The following is a 22660-nucleotide window of genomic DNA, read 5'->3' on the forward strand; positions in this document are numbered from 1 at the left end:
TAAGCAGGTACTTGTTGCAGTAACGCTGACTCTGGCTGGCCCGTTTAGTTATCATTTGAAGTCATTATTGGGAATGATAACTTGAGTGATATAAACTTAAATATTTTCCAAATTTCCTCTTACAGTTAAGTTGACTGATTCCAATCATTTTTAAGATTATTCTTCCAACTTAATAACTTTGTTTAAAATGAGGTGATTTTTTTTCTGTTGGATTTTAAATATGGCTGGGAAAAAAAAGGTTTTCTGCTAATTTGCTTCATATTTTGAGACACATAAAATTTTTTTATTATCCAGTGCTATCGAGAATTGATACGACGATTGAAAAAAATAATCAAGTCCTCCTTTATTTGACTTGATTGGCCAATTAATTATGCCTTTTTTCCAATTGAATAGACACACGTACGTACATAATTAATTAATTTCGTAACGCTAATAAATGTGTGAGGTAAAAAATTCTGCTGTGTACCTAAAGCTTCATAAATAGACTCTAATCTGTAAAACGTGATCTCCACGTGTAGAAAGAACTGAGGGCGTTACCCCTTACCTAGTGAATTTATATATATACCATAAATCTTACAGCTACATGAAGTACAGTTCTTACTTGGTGTGTCCTGTTAGAGATGTATTCCTAGTCTCTTTTCCTTGATTCTTCATTTCGCATGATGGACATTCAAACAGCGACGTACTGCCATAAACTTAAGAAAGGATTTAAAAGATCAAAATTGCTGGAAAGGTAAAGTACTCAATCAGATTTTTCTTAATAACGTAGTAGTTCATTCCTTATAGAACAATGGATCATAAGAAAGCTCATAAAGGAAGATGTGAAGTTTATTAATTTATTTGAATCAAATATTTTATGAGTAATAATTAGTATTAACTTAGAGAAAATTAAAAGTTAACTTGGCATTCAGTATGTCTAATTATATACACTTGTGTTACTTTCTATTCTATGTTTCATCATTTGGGTATCGTTAATGTTAACAGTGTTTTCGGCCATAATCTCAATAATATCGCTCCTCCCTCCCCTAGTGGTACAGCAGTATGTCTGCGGACTCACACCGCTAGAAACCGGGTTTTGATACCAGTGGTTGGCAGAGAACAGGTACCCCATTGTGCAGTTTTGTGTCAATTCCAAAGAAACCCCAACCCCCCCAAAAAAAAACAATAATATCTCTCGATATTCGGCCAGCTGAAGAGATTTAGATTAGTTCTTATTACATATACTATGTTAAAATTTTCTATAATACAATACACTTATAAAACATAAAATTTAAAAGTAATGACATTCGATACATTTAACGGTATAGCCAATACTGCTAATCAAAATAATAATAAATGAACAAGTAATAGAGTATGCCTTACATACCTCTAATAGTACTAAATGTTTTAAAGGGAATTGAGTAACAGCAGTATGTTTTCACTTGACTGTAATACATTTTTCACAGTTTCAATGACCAAAAACATCTTTGAAAACACATCTGCAAGTCCCAAGTAATCTTTCTTGTATTTTATGATTTAGGAACAATTTTAAATTTTATTTGATAACGTATGACCAGTTTTTAACAAAAGTACTTTACAGAATATCAGTATAAGTAACAGCATAGGATAAATTATTTGCAACAATCCCTATCATACCAAACAACCTTTCAATCGTGGGAACATTATAAATTGACGGTCAATCCCACTATTCGTTGGTAAAAGAGTAGCCCAAAAGTTGGCGGTGGGTGATAATGACTGGCCGCCTTTCCTCTAGTTTTACACTACTAAATACTTCAAATGTAATTCTTTTTTTAATATTTTAACTAATGTTTTGTCTCTGCAGTTTTCCTCAGGTTTAATGTACACAACTGTTTAATATTAGAATAGGTGTTATATTGTAACATCAAACATTTGTGTATGTTAACCCTGAGGAAGTCGCAAAGGCGAAACGTTTGTTAAAATAATGTTTTTAAATATATATCTGGAGAGTGAAAGTCGTTTTTTAAACTTTTTTTTTACCAAAAGGATTTATTCAAAGTGCTAGTCTGGCATCTTATCCAATGACCAGTTATATTTCATTCTCCAAAGCTGTAAACCATTATGTAAATGTAATTTAAAGATCAATGACGAAATAATAATAATATTAAGTTATCATAGGTTAACAAGTATGTTATTGTATTAGAACAAAGATAGGAATATTCCATTGTTTGGTTTGATAAATAGTCTTTTATTCAACACTAATAACCAAAAATACTTTAGGTTTTTGGATAACATGTGACATACTGTAACAATTAATTATCCATTATTATTCAGTGAGCAAATTAGTTATCAGTTTATTTGCAATTTTATTTTCTCGTTAAAGCGTGAATTTCAGTAAAGATAATATGAGGTATACCATGCCTAATCGATTCTTTTATTCGCGACTTCCGCTGTAATAGACTAGTTTTTCTGATTTCACAGCTCAGGGCTGCTTCTATATAAAGCTTATTTTAATTATTTCCTTTGCTATTCCAAGAAGCATTAAAGAGCTGTGCGTTCAGCGAAACTACCTGCTGCATTAGAAATAAGGAACCAAATAATAAGTCAGGCCTGAATTTCACGTTTTAGTGAGGAAAAAAAAAAAAATTCTCAGTTAGAAGAATACGCTCTTTATTTGTTTCCGCTGTCACAGAATATTTCGTAATAGATTAACGTAAATTTGTTTATCATTGCTGAAATTATGAAATATTACACTGCTAGTGTACAGCCCTTCAGAAATGACAGGGCAAGTACTACCACCCCCATACCATTTCATAGCTAATTGTAATAAACAAATTTTGCGAAATCAAGCTGACCAACGAAGTAACAGAAAGCTGCTGTCGAGGGAGTTAAACGTCGGTAAGTTCTTTTGTGAGCCAATGAAAATTTAGATCATTCATGAAACGAATTCGTGGAGTGTTTGTAGAACGGTTATTGGTAAAAATCGATTATATTAACAACTTCTAATGTATACAGAAAAGCCGATGTAGCACTTAGTTTCAATGATGACTTTTAAGCCCTGTTGCTTAACACAAAAGTATAACCTAATATTGTTGTTAGTCTATATACTGAAAGTATAAAATTAAATGTATAGACAACAAACTGATTTTTTTTATTTCCTAATTTAGAGACACTGCTGATTAAAAGGTTTGTTTTAAATTTAAAAGTTGGTAATATAACAGAAAATGGCATAATTCAGAAATAATTTAAATTTAAAATGGAATCGATATTTTAACGTTTATGATAGATTTTATGCTCTAGGCTATGCGATCCCACACTACATCTTTACTCTAGTCTTATTATAATAACACTTACTACACTTATAAGGTTTTAGGGTCCTTCCTCACGGCCCCCTTTACATTCCCATTACTAAAAGCATAATGGTCAGATAAATTATTGAACTATTCTATATGGATAAATGCATTTTGTTGTTTTTTTTATATAACTTCTCCTGTTTCGAGTAATCAAGCATAACGTGATACGACATTGAGTTGTTTATAGGTTAAATTTATCAAACAAGAATATGACGTTGCATCTTACATGGCATCAATAAATCCGATGGCTCTAAAACAATGTTACCAGAAAATGGATGATAAAGTAACATACATTTAGCGTCAACACAACAACAATACTAGTTCACCATAAAAAATGACATAAATAATAATGAAATCGTCAAACCTGATTAAGATTTGATGAACGTTATAAAAATGCATAGGCCGAACGGTGGTCAGTGGATAAAGATAAAAAAAACTCCTTACAAATATTAATCAATGTGTTCATTTCTTTCTAAACTGGAAAGGCATGACTAGGTGGTTAAAACTCTCAACTTGTAATCCGAGGGTCGCGGGTTCGAATCTCCGTCACATCAAACGTGGTTGCCCTTTCAGCCATAGGGGTGTTTTAATGTTACGGTCAATCCCACTATTTGTTTGTAAAAGAGTAGCTCAAGAGTTGGCGGGGTGTGGTGATGACTAGATACCTTCCCTCTAGTCTTACACTGCTAAGTTAGGGACGGCTGGCGCAGGTAACCCACGTGTAGCTTTGCGCGAAATTGAAAACAAACCTAAACTGGAAGTATGGGGTATTGGAAAAAAAATTGTATTTAACGAGTCACATTACTTTTTGTATGAAATGTGGCTGCAAACCGCCACCTTATTTAATGCACCTTACTTGAAATTGATCAAGTGCGGATAAAGTCAGACTATTTGTGAAATATTAAAGATATGAAACAAAAGATCAATATAGGGAGTATAATACACTGGCTTCACTGTGAATATAATGAAATAAATATTCCAAAAATTTCATTATTCTTATTTTCCTTCAATTTTAAGATAGAAAAAATATATGTATTTTTAGAATTACTTAAAACAAGATAATATAGGTTAATCTATCAGGTTGTGATGAACAGTATAAGTTAAATAACCATTATATACCATTTCTATAATTGTTTAGTTTTTGAGTTGAAGTAACACAAATCTTTAAACTAGAAGAAGATTTTCAAGACAACTTCGAGACTCCAGTAACCATTAATTGATAGGAAATTTAAGAAATGAACTTTATGCGCTTATTGTTTGTTTTTGAATTTATCTCAAAGCTATACGAGGGCTAGCTGTACTAGCCGTCCCTAATTTAGCGCTGTAAGGCTAGAGAGAAGGTAGTGGTAGCTAGTCATCACCATCCACTGAGAATCTGTGGGCTTCTTTTTTACCAGTGAAAAGTGGGTTTTATCGATACATTATAACGCCCCCACGGCTGAAAGGGCAAGCATGTTTAGTGCGACCGGGATTCCGAGTCGAGTTACTTAACCACCTAACCATGCCAGACCTTATTCGCTTATTGAAAGGAGTATTTCTCATTCAGAATTATATTTTATTTTATGTTATTATTATTTTTTTTCAATTTTTTGAATGAGTTTTTGTAGTTTGTACACATATATGTCATATAAACCTTTACATATATCAACGTACCAATAGGCCTATGGTTATCGAAAATTATTTACGAATGATAATAAAAAATCGATTATTTTTGAATGACTAATGATAATTAAAAAATAAAGAAGCAGATTAAGTTTTTAATGTATGAAGAGACACCTGCTGCAATAGTGCGAAGGAACTTACGGTCCGTTGAACTTCGAGGTTCTATTTCTTACGTGAGGAACTTGTGTTCACTGGAGCGTTGCTATGGCTCTCGAGAAGTATTGAATGTTAGGATGCAGTTGTTTTATTTTTGTATGTATTTGTGTGATATATTTTTGATCACATTTTTTATGTGTGGTAGGTACGGACAGCGTAGTGTTGTGCGGCGGATCTTGCAAGAAGGACGAATGTCTGTTTTAGAGAAAACCAGTACGGGAGCATTAGCTTTACACTATGCCAGCTCTAAAGGGTGTTTGGAGTGCGTTAAACTTATTGTGGAGGCATGTCCAGAATTAAGGTATTGAGTTTGAATAAATCTTATATAACTTACAACTTAATAAATAAAGCACTTTTAATTGGATATCGTGTAAAATGATCGTCATCTGACTGTTAAGATTATTAATTGGCAAGATTATTAAAAAATGTAAACTTAAGATGGGGAAATATAGATCTTCAGATATTGACAAGATTATTAAAAAATGTAAACTTAAAATGGGGAAATATAGATCTTCAGATATTGACAAGATTATTAAAAATGTAAACTTAAAATGGGGAAATATAGATCTTCAGATATTGACAAGATTATTAAAAAATGTAAACTTAAGATGGGGAAATATATATCTTCAGATATTGACAAGATTATTAAAAATTGTAAACTTAAAATGGGGAAATATAGATCTTCAGATATTGACAAGATTATTAAAAAAGTTAGCTTAAAATGGGGAAATATGGATCTTCAGATATTGCGGAAGCACAATAGGTATATTAAAATGGAAAAATTGTAAAACAAACAAGTTTAAGGTTTAAGACACAGTGTTGACGTTATTTTCTCAAGCTCAAGTCCCTGTTTTGACTCTCCTAAATATTACAACTTTTAGACATAGACATGGTGTATGACTCTCTCTTGGGAAACAATGAGAGCCTTTGGATTGGCTTCATGCAGATTGGATGGCTTTGGCTACTGCTCCTGATATCATTGTCATAATGTTGTCATTGATACTGATTCTACATGTATGATTTCTACGATTTATGGCGATTAACATACACTATGTTATTTATATACCCGTACAATACATATAGTTATTATATTTGTATCTTATAGCTATATGGGTAGTCTATAAGTACTGGATAAGAAGGACAACTGAACTATACTACAATGGTGCATGGACTGAATTTTGTAATTGCATGAGTTTCATACATGCATGTACATGAAATGCATATTAGCTAGTATATGTATTTATTTGTATACATATATAAATGTAAGCTTTATACTATTTTAAGTTGTGAAACCGTATATACAGGTAACCATATAACGTTTTGAGTTATATAGATACATGCATCTATATTTAATGGAAATATAGTATAATTCTTATAATATAATACGATATGAATACAAATAAACATTTTAAATATTTCTTATAGTTGTTATGTTTCCTCTGTCTCATTCTTTTCGCTGGCCATAGTAAGTTCAGTTATAGTTTTGCCGCAGCTGGTCATATGTCCTCTTAGAGTGATGTTTTGCAAAATCGATAAGATAACAAGTGTGAACTGATTATATTAGTACATACCTTTCCCTCCTCCCATACTGAAATAATTCGGGTCGTGAACCTTCTACGATCCTCTTTTACTGTGACGACTTTAAACTCTGGTGGGTCGTCGTTCCTGTATTCTTTATCTGAAACAAAATATTTTAAAATAAATTATACAGCTACAAAATTCCTGCCTCCGTTTCGCCTAGAATTGCAATTTTTTTAGATACTGTAAATAGAGTAACCATCCTTGAAGCTAGCTATATGGAATTTAAAAGATTTTTGTTGTGGGAGTCAGTCTAGATGTTTGTGTAACATTACCGAAATCGACTATGTAGTGGTTAAAAAAAAAAATCACACTATGATCCTGTCAGAAGCGTGGAGTTCGAAAGAGCAAAAACCATATGCTTAACATATGATACGAAATATCAATATAGTGGTAACAGTAAGTTCATAATCGCGAGGTATATATGTCATGTCTGCTATATGAACAATAAATTAGCTCCACGGCCTGCAGACAGCTATATACGTATGAAAATAGCAGATTATGAAGTTCCATATAAACCACAGACTACATTAAAACAACTGGGTGCGAACGGTTATACAACCGTTGTTATCTGATAGATAGTCAAATAAACTTAACAGTTATCCTACGCAGAGCGCAATTATGCGTTTAGTAATATTGTCCAAGTTTTATTATAATACACACATTTATTTTTGTTATAGGTTGGCGGAACAATATTAAATATTAATAAAGATGAAAATCTGGACGATCCATATTATGAATCATTACCATGGTTCACGATGACAGTATTCAGTGAAGATTATTTTAATGATACAGTATCTGGGAAATTCGTTGTATAGAACTACTAGTGTTAATTAAATAACAAGAAATTGAAACTTAACAACGTTTAGCTCTTAAAGTTGTTTAATAGCACACATTTTGATGTAACGCCAATTTATTTCTAGAAAAAACGTATTAAACAGTTCAGTTCTGGAAAGCTACTGATGCTTAAGTATCAAACTTAATTACTTAAGCAAGAATGCAAGAAACTCTTGATGCTTAAGTGTCAAGTTTGATTAAATAACCCATCACTTGAAAAATTACTGATGCTTAAGTGCCAAGTTTGATTAAATGGCCCAACTCTTGGAAAGTTACTGATGCAAATGCCAAGTTGGATTAAATGGCCCAACTTTTGGGAGGTTACTGATACTTAAGTGCCAAGTTTGATTAAATGGCCCAACTTTTGGGAGGTTACTGATGCTTAAGTGCCAAGTTTGATTAAATAACCCAACTTTAAAAATCTGTAGTTTTGAGATTACAATTATTTCAATGCACTTCAATAATAAACTTGAATGTGGTATATTTAATGTTTTAGATTTGTAAATTATATAATCCACAAAAACATTATCTAAGATTGCAAGAGTTGAAACTTAACCCTAGTACACACACTCAAAAATTACGTTGCCCACACTGGGGTCATTTTTACCCCACCAAAATATTAAAAAAATTATTTTCATGTAAGCAAAGTGTAAATTTGGACAAAATATTTATTCTATACAATTTATGCATACACTCTGGGTAACTTTATGGTAATTGCAAGCCATTTTACTACATTTGATACACTTGAAAGAAGTTTTTTTCCTTGAATCACGTGCGCATATTTGACACCATTTCCTAACGTTCTCTTCAGCAACTTTTTGTCTTTTTGGAGGGATCACTTCTTTTGTATCTTCTTCAGGCAGTAATTCATCAGTAAGCAACTTCAGAAATTCACGTCTTGCTCTTTTTTGGTACTTTGATGCGAATTCTGGATGGCGCTGGCGATAGAGAAGGTAAGCATTGTATGCGGCAGCATCAAGAATGTTATAAAATAGTGCCATTGGCCACCTTCTGGTCTTTCTTTTTGTGGAAAAGAATCTAACTATTTGGTCTAGTGTATCGACTCCTCCTTTGGTGGAGTTATAGTATGATATTATTTCAGGTTTTCCTGATTCATCATCGATTGAGGGATCGCTATGCAACGTAGATAAGAATATTCTAGAATGCTCGAGAACATTTATAGAGTGTTCTAGAATGTTCTAGAACACAAAATTTCATATCAATATATTATTTGATTGTTTACCAGAAATGTAATTGAGTTTTTTAAACGGGGGTCAAAAATGACCCCCAATGTGGAAAACGTGAATTTCGACATTAGACAAGGGGTGTAATACCCCATTTGCATAAAATACATGTTAAACGTATTAGTATAGTATGTTATTAGTATAGATTAAATTAGGTACATTTTTAGGCCCGAAAGTCACACCTTTGATATTTCTATAACAACTTAAACACAAGTGGGCCCATTTTTGACCCCCACCGTGTGTATGAGGGTTAATTACAAATACTCAAATAAATAACACGTTATTTTAGCATTCACGAAAGCAATATTTAAGAGCACAACAGTTAAATCTCAATTAGAAATCCCCAACTGAATAACACGTTATTTTAACCGATTTTGATAAACAAACTTAACAATATTGTATCGTGCTGTTTATTATTGGTTAATAAACTAGACACTTTGCCAGTACAACAGCTTCCACGTAACGTGGAAAAAGTTATTTTTGAAAATGAAATTGGTTTTTTAATTACTATTATAGAATACGTAAGTGAGCTTGAAATACTGACTTGGTTCTTCTTATAATTAAATTAATTTACAGACGCCGGCTGTTGTGTCCGAATTCAAACAAATTAAAAGTTGTATAAAACTATATAAATTTAGATAGTCTTTGAGTATCCTGTGCAAACAAATACAAATAAAAAGTAAAAGAGGATCCAGATTGTGTTCTTATGAAAGAGTGAAGTTTTTCATATTATGTATGAATACAGAAGGTGCACTTAATATGTGCACAGCCTGTCAATAACTAGAGAAACCCAACTACAAGTCTATCATCTTCATTACGTCATATATAAATGATCTCGACGTAAAAATACAGGCATAGCTCAGAAATAAGTACCATAAAATTCATAGCCATACTACGAATGAAAGGATTCCAGAAATCAAATCTATTTTCATGAGGTTGCGTATTTGGACAATGGGATGAGTAGAAGTCAGTTCGAAATCACCAATTCACTTCGTTGTCCATACCGAATAAGATGTCTTTTTGTAGAGCAAAGTTACATTAAACTATCTGCTATGTCCACTGCGGAGAATCAAGCTCCTCACTTTATTGTAAGTTCGTAAACTTATCGTTTTCTCACCGAGGGACAATAATACGGTGACAATATTGTTATGTTTACGTCGTAAAACAACAGTTTGTATACAGCCCAGGTGCCCCAAATCAACAGACTGTACTCTTCATGTTGTGTGGAATATGTCCTGTATCAAACGGTTGCTACAGAACAGGTGCAGGAGTGCCTCAGATCCATCAGAAGCTATCTTCAGTCATGGATTACAATAGAAGAGTGCTACTTCTCACAACAGTCATTGTTGAGTGTCGACAGTAAAAAGGCATCACAAAACTCATTGTCGTTTAACAACATTACATTACATTCAGAGTGCCTTAAACTGTAACACACTCTATTAATCCTAAACAAAGTGAACGTTTAAATGTATTTTCAAGACGGCTAGTATGGGCATTAAAACTTTATATTAATTAAAGTTTTAAGACCCGTATCAGCCGTCTTGAGAATACATTTAAACTTCAAACTGGGCTTCTCGTCATCACGAAAGTGAACGTTATTAATAAACATTTACGTTTATTTAAATCAGTTTTGTTGTATTCTAAAGCATATTTTATCTTGGGATGAATTCTATGTGTCATTATATGTCTCATTATATTCGAATTATGATTTAACCTGTAGATTTTCGTAGTGTTAAAACACTTTAAACTTTGTAATACAATGAAAAAACCCAAGTAACACAACAGTGTTTGAGAAGATAGTTCACAGGTGTTATAGATACCGTGGAATATGAAGTTCGTTGACGTCGTTAGCGTACTAAAGTAGTGCAGTTAGGTGAGCGTAACGAAAAGAACAAAGATCTATTCCTTTTACCGACTTGAATTACTTTTCATAAACGAGCTATTAAACTGAGGTTACAGCAAACACCTGAATAACATCTAGAGAGCAGAAAAAGTACGTGTGAAAATCGACACGCCCTTGCATCATTTTGGTAGAACTGGAAAAGAATACATTGTAATTGTTTCAATTATTTGAGAATCTCGTGCTCGGTTGACAAATACAACTGAGAAGTACATCTACTCTATGCTTGACATCCTCGTCTTGAAAGAAGTATACTAAAGAAGAAAATAGAAATAAAGGTTAGGGTCTGAAAGCCGTGTCAAAAATGACGGGTATTTTACCACAAATTTATTCATCCAGTTAAAGATATGTATAAAACAGTTTTATGTTTGATTTCAACATGAAATGATGTGTCTTGTGGGTAATGTTCATCATGAACAGAATATTCTCTTAAAGAACACACGGCTTTTCAATAACACATGATATTAAACCTAATTCAGCAACGAATCTCAAGCAGAAGGATTTTAGTTTGAATTTCAATTAAAAGAAGTAATCGACGAGTTTCAATCAGAACAGACGTGACTGGGCATTAGTTACAACTAAGTGAAAAATGAGTTTCTGTCCTAATGCTCGACCTTTCAACCGTGGGGGCGTTATAAAGTCACGATCAATCCCATTATTCGTTGGTTAAAGAGTAGCCCAAGAGTTGGCAGTGAGTAGTGATGACTAGTTGTCTTCCCTTTAGTTTTACTTACACTGCTAAATTAGGGATGGCTAGCGCCGATAGTCTTCGTGTAGCTTTACGCGAAATTCATAAACAAAGAATCAAACCGTCATAATGAATTATAATATACATTAATTAAAACTAAGCAATAAATTTCAACTAGAGTATATTAAAGTGAAAATGAATTAAAACTAAGCGATGAGTTTGAAGGAGTATGAACTTAGAGCAAACATTATACTACAGTTTAACTCATTGAGTAAACAACATTTAGTGATTTGACTATCATTTCGAGTGTTATCTTTGTAGTTTTCAGATTTTATTGTTACTAAAGGCGCAGTAACAGCCCCCTCTGGGCCTGGCATGGCCAGGTGGTTAAGGCGCTCGACTCGTAATCTGAGGGTCGCGGGTTCGAATCCCCGTCGCACCAAACATGCTTGCCCTTTCAGCCGTGGGGGCGTTATAATGTTACGGTCAATTTCACTATTCATTGGTAAAAGAGTAGCCCAATGGTGGTGGGTGGTAATGACTAGGTGCCTTCCCTCTAGTCTTACACTACCTGATTAAGGACAGCTAACGCAGATAGCCCTTCAGTAGCTTTGCGCGAAACCAAACCAGCCACTTCTGATGTTTCTGGTGTTGCACTCGAACTCTGTTTTGTTTGTTTGATTTGTTTTAAATTTCACGCAAAGCTTCTGGTCAACATTTCAGTATTCGAGAGACGTTGTAGGTGTAAAGTACGCCACTACAAAAAGTTTTTTGAGACAAGCTTGAAAGCACAAAATATTTATTTTCACTTAATTAATTAATCGAAGGAAAATAATGTGTTATTTTAAGCTTTTTTTTTTGTTTATGATCTACATATTTTCTTAGTTCGATAAAGATGTTCCTAAGTGTTATAGTTGTTTTGTTTTTTTGAAAATTTATTACCGAATTTACGAATTACCATTCAGTTGTACGAGTGTCAGTTATTTAACACTTAAACAGTAACTTTAAATAAATCTCAGGACAGAAAAAAAACAATAATTACTGTTCTAATTAACAACGGTATTCACATAACATTATTAGTAGAACCATGTTTTTCCTACTCTGACTGTTAAGTTTAGGTTGTGATTAGGTTTTTATTACAATAGTTCGCTTGTTTTAAGATATTGCTTCACCTTACGAAACAAAACTAAATCTGTTTTCTGTACTTTTAGTAACCTTGCGTATCTAAAGGACTGAAGATTGTGACTGATATGCTTTTAAAGACTTTTAAGCTTGTGCTTTTGTACTTAGAGAATTCGTTTCACCCCCGGTGGCTCAGCGAAAAGTCTGAGGATTTTTTAGCGTTGAAAATTAATTGGGTGTTGATACCCACGGCGGGCACAGCGCAGATAACCCATTGTGAATTTTGTGTTTATTAAAAGGAAATAATACCAATACGTTGCTTTTGTTTTTGCGTAGATTATGAGGCACTAAAACCATGACGTGGAGTTTTCTCTGAAATTCAACATAACATACCTATCTAAAGTAGAGCTCCGGGAACGTTTGTATATGTTAATATAATTAATTAGTATATTTTTAGTAGTTACCTTTGTATGAATTAGCATGTTTTCAGTAATTACATTTGTGTCAGGATACGTAAACTTTCAGAAAGTACACCTAAATGAGTCAGTGTTACGAACTACACCTTATGTGAAACAAGAACCGTTCCAACACCTGCACATTATCTTGTGTGAAATACACGTAATGATAAAACTACGCGTTGAGTAAAGTCGTCAGACTTTCGCTAATTACACGTCGTGTGAAATAAGCACATTACCAACACCTACGCACTGCCTTTACTGAAATTAATACTATTAAAGTAGCTACAACTCGAGTGGAATCGTCAGACTTTCATTAATTATACGTTGTTTTGAAATAAGCACACCTTACCAACACCTACACATTGCCTTTACTGAAATTAATACTATTGAAGTAACTACGCCTCGAGTGGAATCGTCAGACTTTCACTAATTGCATGTTGTGGAAAAGAAACAACATTTAAGAAACTAATTCGTGGAGAACCAACAAACTTTTATCAGGCTCAACTTTACAAATGTTAAAAGTTAGCACTTTTCTTCACTGATTACATTTTTGCAGCACTGATTCAGTAGTTGCACGTCGAATCAGAACACGTTTTCGTAGCTACGTCATGTGTTTCTTTATCTCACCTGGAAAATTAACATTATATTTTGTGTGAAATTGACAACAAAAGTTTTTTGCAAAAACGGTTCGCATACTGTAACTTCTTTGATTAGTTCTTTTAAAATATGTAATTTTTGATCCAATAAAAATATATGGCATTTTGAATTACAAGAATAAGCTTTTAAACATCAAGCGGAAGTGCAAATCATAAACTTTTGCTCCCTCTATAGGAAAAAACAAAACAACAACAAAATACACTTCACATTCACTTCAATAAACATTTTTATATTGTTGTTTATTACTAAGCAGAAAGCTACATAAAGGTTTATCTGTGCTCTTCCCATCACGGATATCAAAACCCGGTTTTTAGCAGTATAAGTCCACATACATACCACTGTATCATTTTGAGGCATAACATTTTTATGACACTGCTAGTTACCGTACGGTCAGTAACATCTGAGATGTGATTATTTATCAGGCATACCCTTAATTCCGATTTTGAACTTTGATAAAATTATGGACTTTTTTTTTCAAAATCTTATCTGATTGTTGTGAACTATTTGAAGGAAAATGCGAACCATAAATTACTGGCTTGGTGGTTAGGACACTCAGTTCCCAATCTGTAAGTCGCGAGTTTGAATCTCATCATCGAATATTCTTGTCTTTCTACTGTGTAGGCTTTATTATGTGACGGTGAAACTCGCTATTTGTTGGAATGAGAAACCCAATAGCTGAGAACAGAATGTTGAAATAAGCAACAGGACAGAAATTAAAATTAGAGACAGCTAACGCAGAGACTCCTGGAGTAACTTGCGCGAAATTTGTTACAAACGAACAAGCCAAAAATTCATAGTTTTCAATTTAGTTCTATCATTACGTGGCATCAGTGATTCTATAGCTAAATTATTTTACGTGTATAAGATATAATACACACGTGACTTAGTGGCACAACGGAATGATTTCGGTCTCGCACCGCTAAAATCCTGGGTTACATATCCGTGGTGGGCAGAGCAGAGATAATTCTTTATGTAGTGTTGAGCATAATTCCAAATATTCAATCACACACACATATATATACAAATTCAGGTTCCACCCTTGCATATTAACAGCTTGTGAATACAAATTTTGTGTTGTAGAAAGATCTTGTGGCCCCCCGCTAATACAGCGGTATGTCTAAGGATTTATAATGCTAAAACCAGGGGTTCGATTCTCCTCGATGGGCTCAGCAGATAGCCTGATGTGGCTTTGCTCTAAGAAAACACACACACACACACTGTAGAAAGGTCGTCTAAGTGTGTTGGTTCACACCAAAGAAATAGGACCTGTAAATGGTTTTGTGTTACAAGGTTAGTTATTGTAAAAATGGAAGAGCAATTTTTTTAAAACGACAGTCTGTTTATTACTATTATATATAGTTTCCACTGCTTAAATCTAGTTAGTTATAATAAGACCTTCTAGACAAATAGCTTATTTTACTTTATTGATCATAGAGCGCTGTATCATAGCTGAAACCATTTCTAAAATGTGAACTCTACAGGTTTCGACGTTTAACAAGTCATCTTCGAGTAAGAGTTGTTAGAAATGTTTTGCATATCTATTTTAACGTTTTGTATTTATTTATTATTTGAAAATATGGAAAATCAAAAACTGTTAATGTTATGTGTTTAGAATGGTGTAACAGATTGCTGTGAAATAAGTAAAACAGAAATAAGTAGAAATGCATTTCTAATTAGAAACAGACATGTTAACTTAAACAAAATGAATAGAAACATTTCTGTTTTAAAATTATATGTCACTGGCTGTTAGTCTTAAAACAATTTTGAAACTAAGGAATTTTCAAGTAACTGTGGACATCAAACATTTTTCAATGTAAACTTCTATCTATTTTTATATAATTTAATTTTTTTGGATTTACTGATGATTGACTAATAATGTATATTAGCTGTTTAATCTGTGACATTGTGAGATCTCTGGTTGGTTGTTTTTCTAGTGACGTAAAATGCATTTATATAACGTTTATTTTTCGGATGTAATTAGCAGTTATATACCGTTTCACAATCATACATTTGTTTCACATCACCACCAGTAAATACAAACGAGACTTATACAGTCACTGAATTTTACATTATGTCGAACACTTTAAAATATTCCTTAGTGTTTTCTACGACCTTAAGTTAATTATTTTTTACAACAAAACGTTATATAAATCAAACATACTAGTATATTACACAAAGTTTAATTGTTATGAACAACATGCCGTATTCAAAGTGTGAAACATAATGTTTTTCTTTCGTTGTTTTGGTTTTATTTTAGTTAACTAATTGAGCATTTAAAACTGACACTCTCCATAATTAGGCCTATGGGAAGAGCATTTAGAAGAAAAAAAAGAGGTGAAATACTATATACTTGTTCTCATAACTACACAGTTAGTCTTAAACACTGATATATTAGTCAACAGGTGCAGACGTACCACTTTATTATTCTGAGTTTAAGCAATGTTCGAATGTCATATAAGCCAATCGGCCCGTCATGGCTAGGTGCTTAGGGCGCTCGACTCGTAATCTGAGGATTGCGGGTTCGAATCCCCGTCACACCAAACATGCTCGCCCTTCAGCCGCGGGGGCGTTATAATGTGACGTTCAATCCCACTATTCGTTGGCAAAAGAGCAGTCCAAAAGTTGCCGGTGGGTGACAATGTCTACCTACCTTTTCTATAGTCTTACATTGCTTAATTATGGACAGCTAGCGCAGATGGCCTTCGTGTAGATTTGCGCGAAATTCAAAAACAAACAAAGAAAGAAGCCAGCTCCAGCTAGAAGACAGACTAGTTTTGCTTTTTCATAAGAAAAGGAAGATATTTTGGCAAAACGTTAACAGACTCTCTTTGTTATTTCTACTCATTGTTTTGTGATTCGAATTAAAAAAGTAATATTTATTTACTTCACAAACAGTATCACGAAATTACTGTGCATCGAATACTGCTAGTCTGAATAGTTCAATGTTGTTAGGATTCCGTATTGCCGTATTGTATATGTAAAAAATGAAACACAGCTCTGTAATTTCGTATTTTTATAGATATATGTTATAACATGAAAAAACACAAGAAATCAATATGAACTTATATATAATAATTTGCAAGAGTGTACAGTATTTAAAAAAATCAATCTTTCTTGGTAAACCCATATAGGAAACGTCTCTCCAATTCAACGTAATCAATTCATAGGTAATAAGTCGAAATTCAGTTTCAAGTTGTAAATTCAAAGTTGAAATTCTTGCTAGATGTACAGTTACAAAAGTTCAGTGTTCCAATTTCATTTAGACGAAATCTTTTAGACATTTTGAAAAACGGTTTTCGAGAGATCTCAAAAACCACAAGGCTTACAAAAGTTACAAAAATTAAGACAAAATCTTAACGTTACTAAATATTTAGACTCTTGAACAAAAAACTAATAATAACTGATAACAAAAACCTACAATTAATATATAGGATCAAAACTCTTTCGAGTTTGATTAAAAAATCTCTGTCTAAAATGGCCACTCAAACTAAACTAAACCAAACCAAACTTCTTAAAAACGCTTCTTTTTATCTCTTAATGGAAAGTTGAATCTTTTTACACAAAACCTCAAACGAAACCATTGCAGAGGACGTGCATGCTAAAAACCGTTAATTACGTCAGTGATCAAGCATTACACCCGCAACGTCTGACAAGTGAGGTTTTACAGAAATATTACAAAAATAAAGCACCGTAACAATATGGATTAATTTAGTCTGGGTAGTTAGATATGGGTTAATTTATCTGGGTAGTTTAATATGGATTAATTTAGTCTGAGTTATTCAATATGGATGAAGTTAGCTAGTTAGCTAGTAGATCAAACTGACCCAAAACGTCCAGCTGCTAAATAAGTGCAGAGGTACAGGAAATGTAAGATGGAAATTAGTTTAATGGTTTTAGTGACTGTGATGGGCATTTAATGTAATCAACCTCTAAGCACAGGGATATGTGAAGACTGTTTCTAGTCGTCTGTACATTGACACGATGTTCACTTGCGGCTAAAACCCTGGTTCAGTTTTGGAAGATAACCTTCGATTGCAGCCAGTGAATCAATACATAACACTTACCTTATTGAGTCTGTCTTGGTCAGAAATCTAAATAATTGTTCCGTTGGCTTGGAACCAGCTTCACGTACTTCTCATGACATTTTAACACACATATAGCTAACTCAACAGCCAACTGTGAGTGGCTAGATTTTAATTATCGAATGGTTCTCAAAATAAGTGGAATAAACAGATCTATTATTACTTTAACCACAGTTTAGGACCAATTTGAAACATCTTGTTATTTAATTAGAATTGACAACTGAAACGACCTTATGTTATACTACTATGCAAAACATAGGCTGAATTAATCATTTATAGTTTGTATCACGTAATTGATCATTGGAAGTCGGGCTTGCATTTGGTTTTTGTTTGTTTTTGAATTTCACTCAAAGTTACATGAAGGCTATCTGCGCTAGCCGTCCCTAATTTAGCAGTGCAAGACTAGATAGAAGGCAACTTTTACAACGAATATTGGGATCGATCGTCACATTATAACACCCTCACGGTGGAAAAGGCAGGCATCTTTGGTGTGACGAGGATTCGAATCCGTTACACTCAGATTACGCGTCGAGCGCTCTAACCACTTGGCCATGCCGGACTTTCCGGGCTTGCGTAAAAGTGTTTGTTTGTTTTGTTTTTGAACTTCGCACAAAGCTACTCGAGGGCTATCTGCGCTAGCCGTCCCTAATTTAGCAGTGTAAGACTAGAGGGAAGGCAGCTAGTCATCACCACCCACTCTTGGGCTACTCTTTTACCATTGAATAGTGGGATTGACCGTCACTTTATAACGCCCCCACGGCTGAAAGGGCGAGCATGTTCGGCGCGACGGGGATGCGAACCCACGACCTTAAGATTACGAGTCGCACGCCTTAACACGCTTGGCCATGCCGGGCCGCGTAAAAGTGAATTGAGATAGTGCATGATACCACAATAGGACAGTAATTTTTCAATTCTTATTACATGTTCTGCCCGATTATTGTTTTTTGTAATATAATTAATCATTACAGACGGACTTTTGGTCAACAACTTCTCTTATTACTCCGGAAAATGTGAAAATACCATCTTGGATATAAGTGGTAGGCAGATGAGAAACTCAAAGAACAGTGTTTTTTTCAAATACTTAAACATTTACATCTTGCGTGTTAACAATATAATAATCTTTAAATTCCCCCCCCCCAGTGGCTCAGCGGTATGTCTGTGGACTTACAACGCTAAAAACCGGGTTTCGATACCCGTGGTGGACAGAGCACAGAGAGCCCATTGTGTAGCTTTGTGCTTATTTCAAAACAACAACAACAATTTTTAAATGTTAATTTTCTTGCTTGAGTTTCAGTAATGTTCTATATAACTGATTGTTGCCTTAAGACTCAGAGCCAGAAATCGCCTATTCTTACTCTTGAAGACTTGATGCTTTCTTAAAAGTGCTAATATTTACAATCTGAACGACACCTTATGCGATACATATGCTAAACCAGTTACACCCAATACCTTCAAAGTTCTGGCCTAACCATTTCTAATTTAGAATAGCTATCCAGAAGAAGGGAAACAAGCCAGTAACATTTACCACTGAGGCAAATGACGGAATAAACTTTTACAGTTATGTCCCCTCAACAGGTAAAAGTGCAAGAGGTGTTCGAACCTTGGACTTTTGATTAGCAAATTAGCAATGTAACTAATAGTCACAAGTGGGTTTCTAACACTGAAAATTAAACACTAAAATTTGGCCTCTCGTTATACTTCGCTTTGCTCCAAGGTGCGTGTAGGTGACCTGAGTGATTATACCTTTCTTTGTTCCAGATCTGTTGATTTATTATTGTTGTCATGTCTATTGGCTGTATTGTGACAGAACAGTTTAGCTGAGCCAAAGTTTTAATGTTTTAGGGTTATAGGACTACATGGCTGCTCATAAAAAACTGGTGTGTACAGTATGACCAGGTTTATAAATATTGGCACGCCTTTATTTTTGAACTTTATTTTTCATTTTAGCTCCGATGAATGATGAAACGTTGGTTTAAATAGACTCACTCTTTCCTAATGTAATAATTCATTTCTCATTTCTCAATAATCGCGAAACAAAACAACAAACTTTTAAATCTATAATAAGATATGTATATTTTCTACTTTAAGTACAGTTAACTTTGAGGTTTTGTATTTTAGCGCTAACTCTCAGATGGAAAACAATGTGACTCCTGTATACTTGGCGGCACAGGAGGGACACTTGGATGTCCTCAGGTTTCTTGTACTGAAAGCTGGTGGTTCCCTCTTACTTCGAGCAAAAGATGGAATGGCTCCAATTCATGCTGCTGCCCAAATGGGGGCTCTAAAATGCGTTAGGTGGATGGTAAGAAACCTCTGAATATCACATTCCTATACAAGTTATTGGTTATAACGGAAACTTAAATTTCTAGACACATTATCGGTGGAATTGAAGAGACAACAGTCTTTTTTTTTTTGGTAAATCAGCCTTTTTTTAAAGTCTCTCATGGCCACAGAGATTATTTAACGCTACTATTATTTTTCAATTAAAATATAATTTGTGTCGTCAGAAGTCTTCTTTTCTCTTCAACAAACATTTATGTAAAGGAAGGATATCAAACAGACAAATAAAAATAGTTTGTCTTCCCCATCTCACCACTGTATATTTCACAGTAGGTTTATTTTGTTAGTTCCCCAATTTGTTGTTAAGAGTCGTTACTTCTAGAACTAAAACATATATTCATTTTGGTATATGTACTAACTTAAATAGCTTATATATTACCTGAACCAAAAATCTACTCACAGTACTAGAGTATTTTTTAAAGAAAAATAAATACTGGATAATAGTTTCTTTTCTACGTACAGTATTGGATAACGTTGAAGCTAAGTGCATGTTAAGTCAATCAGGATGACCGTTTGTTTTGTATGTGTGTGTTTACTCAACAGGTAGAGGAACAAGGAATAGACCCGAACATGCGTGATCATGACGGCGCTACTGCAACTCACTTTGCTGCCAGCAGAGGGCATTTAACTACTTTGCGATGGCTTCTAAGCCATGGCAGTATGATTTTATTGGACAAATTCGGAAAAAGCCCTGTGAACGATGCAGTCGAAAACAGTCACATGGAGGTGAGTAAAATCAAAGTCAAATATTTATATTAAGTCAGGAGTAAAAGCTCCACCTGCACTTAGAACAGTCTCACTTCCTGCAGTTATGACAAATCAGAGGCCAACACTTACATGATAAACTGCATCTCAAAGTTTGTATTTCATGTTTTTGCATTTTCAAAAGTAATTGCCTGCAGTAGCATCCTTTTACATACTTTATATATAAAAGAGAAAGCGCATCTCCTGGGTCATCTTATCACTTAACCATTTCTCAGTTCCGTATTCAAGCTCTTTCGTTAGTTAACTTTGTCAAACACAGGTTTATGCCCAACTCCACCCCTTAGCTAACTTTGTGATAAACAGTTTTACATTTATCCAAGTTCTTCTGTTAGTCAACTTCATCATATGCAGTTCTATATGTGTTCGAGGTCTTCCATTCGTTAGCTTTATCAACCAGAATTCCATCTTTATTCAAGCTCTATCATTACTTAACTTTAGAATACGTAGTTCCATATCTATCAGAATATTTCATTTCAGGGAAGTTTGTTTCTCAGTAACAGTACATTACACATTTCCAAATGAATCCAAGCCAGTCATTCCAAGACAATGTTTCTCTAGAAAACTTTTCAATACATAGTTTTGTATATTTATCCAAACCATTGTATTCTATTTCAGCTTGTTTAAACGTTTCCATGTATCAGATGTGAAGCTACTTCTTTCTTTGAAAAACGATTTTTTATGTTTTATGTCTGCTCTTTTTATCTTCCTACCTTTCTTCTCTGGCACAGGTTTTAGAAATGGGGTATGCATTCTATCTTGTTGAAGCTTTAGCTACCCCTTGAAGCGAAAGAAAATATATTAAAATGATGGTCATTCAACCTATGTTATTGATACTAGTAAATCACATTCTTGGCTCAGTTATTAATCTGAAGTGAATCACAGCATTTAACGTAATCTAAATTCTTCACAGATCTGCCTGTCGTTTGCATTTAACGTTAGTTACCGCAGATGATAACGGAAAAAAAACCCTAATATGTGGTAAATGTGTTTTAATGAGCAAAATGAAAATATATACATAAAGGGAAGAATATAATTTCGTGCTACGAGGGCTGCTCAAAAAATACGCGGACTGACGTCATAAAACAAAATATGCTTTATTTAGAAGTTACAGGTCTGGGACCCCTTCAAAGTACTCTCCTCCCCAACGCACACACTTATCCCAACGGTATTTCTACTTGTTGAAACAGTCCTGGTACGCTTCTTTTGTAATGTCCTCCAGCTCCTTCGTCGCATTTGCCTTAATCTCGGGAATCGTCTCAAATCTTCTTCTTTTCAAGGGTCTTTCGAGTTTGGGGAACAAGAAAATATCTCAAGGAACAAGGTCAGGTGAGTAGAGGGGTGGGGAAGAACAGTGATCGAGTGTTTGGCCAAAAACTCACGAGTTCTGAGGCACAAATTTCGCAGCAACGCGGTGCATCTTTAATTTTTCGGTCAAAATCTCGTAACAAGATCCAACTGATATCCCACACTCTCTCAGCAAGCTCCCTGACAGTCAGACGTCGATTTGCCCGCACCAGGGTGTTGATTTTGTCGACGTGTGGGTCGTCAGTTGACGTGGAAGGACGTCCAGGACGCTCATCATCTTCAATGGACTGTCGACCATCCTTAAAACGTTCATGCCACTTGAAACATGCCGTACGCTTAATAACAACATCATGCCGTGCCGTGTTAAGCAGCGCAAAGTTTCAGTCGCAGATTTTCCAAGTTTAACACAAAATTTCACAGCAAGTCGTCGCTCCTTCAGGTCATTCATTCTGAAATCCGCCAAACGAAAAAATCGCACTTCACTTAAAACCGCGTAGCTAATACACAAATGAAGATATCTACAATCGGGAAATGGCGTCGTAATCAGCTGATCTG

General features: G+C 34.2%; 1 protein-coding gene across 1 annotated transcript; it reads left to right on the forward strand.

Moving 5' to 3' along the window:
- Positions 1–589: 589 nt before the first annotated feature.
- Positions 590–21582, forward strand: LOC143228542 (uncharacterized). Its single transcript, XM_076459785.1, has 5 exons — positions 590–733; positions 5275–5430; positions 19814–19997; positions 20579–20761; positions 21529–21582. The coding sequence occupies exons 1-5, from the start codon at positions 660–662 to the stop codon at positions 21580–21582; spliced, it is 651 nt and encodes a 216-aa protein (XP_076315900.1). The 5' UTR covers positions 590–659.
- Positions 21583–22660: the final 1078 nt, after the last annotated feature.

The sequence above is a fragment of the Tachypleus tridentatus genome, chromosome 10 (genome assembly GCF_004210375.1).
Source record: "Tachypleus tridentatus isolate NWPU-2018 chromosome 10, ASM421037v1, whole genome shotgun sequence".
In the NCBI taxonomy this organism is placed as follows: Eukaryota; Metazoa; Arthropoda; class Merostomata; order Xiphosura; family Limulidae; genus Tachypleus; species Tachypleus tridentatus.

Bases quoted from the DNA above. Each gene is read 5' to 3' on its own strand.
- LOC143228542 (XM_076459785.1), top strand. From the start codon at position 660: ATGATGGACATTCAAACAGCGACGTACTGCCATAAACTTAAGAAAGGA. The intron at 734-5,274 runs GTAAAGTACTCA...TATGTGTGGTAG, and splicing joins AGATCAAAATTGCTGGAAAG to GTACGGACAGCGTAGTGTTG. The intron at 20,762-21,528 runs GTGAGTAAAATC...TCTCTGGCACAG, and splicing joins TCGAAAACAGTCACATGGAG to GTTTTAGAAATGGGGTATGC.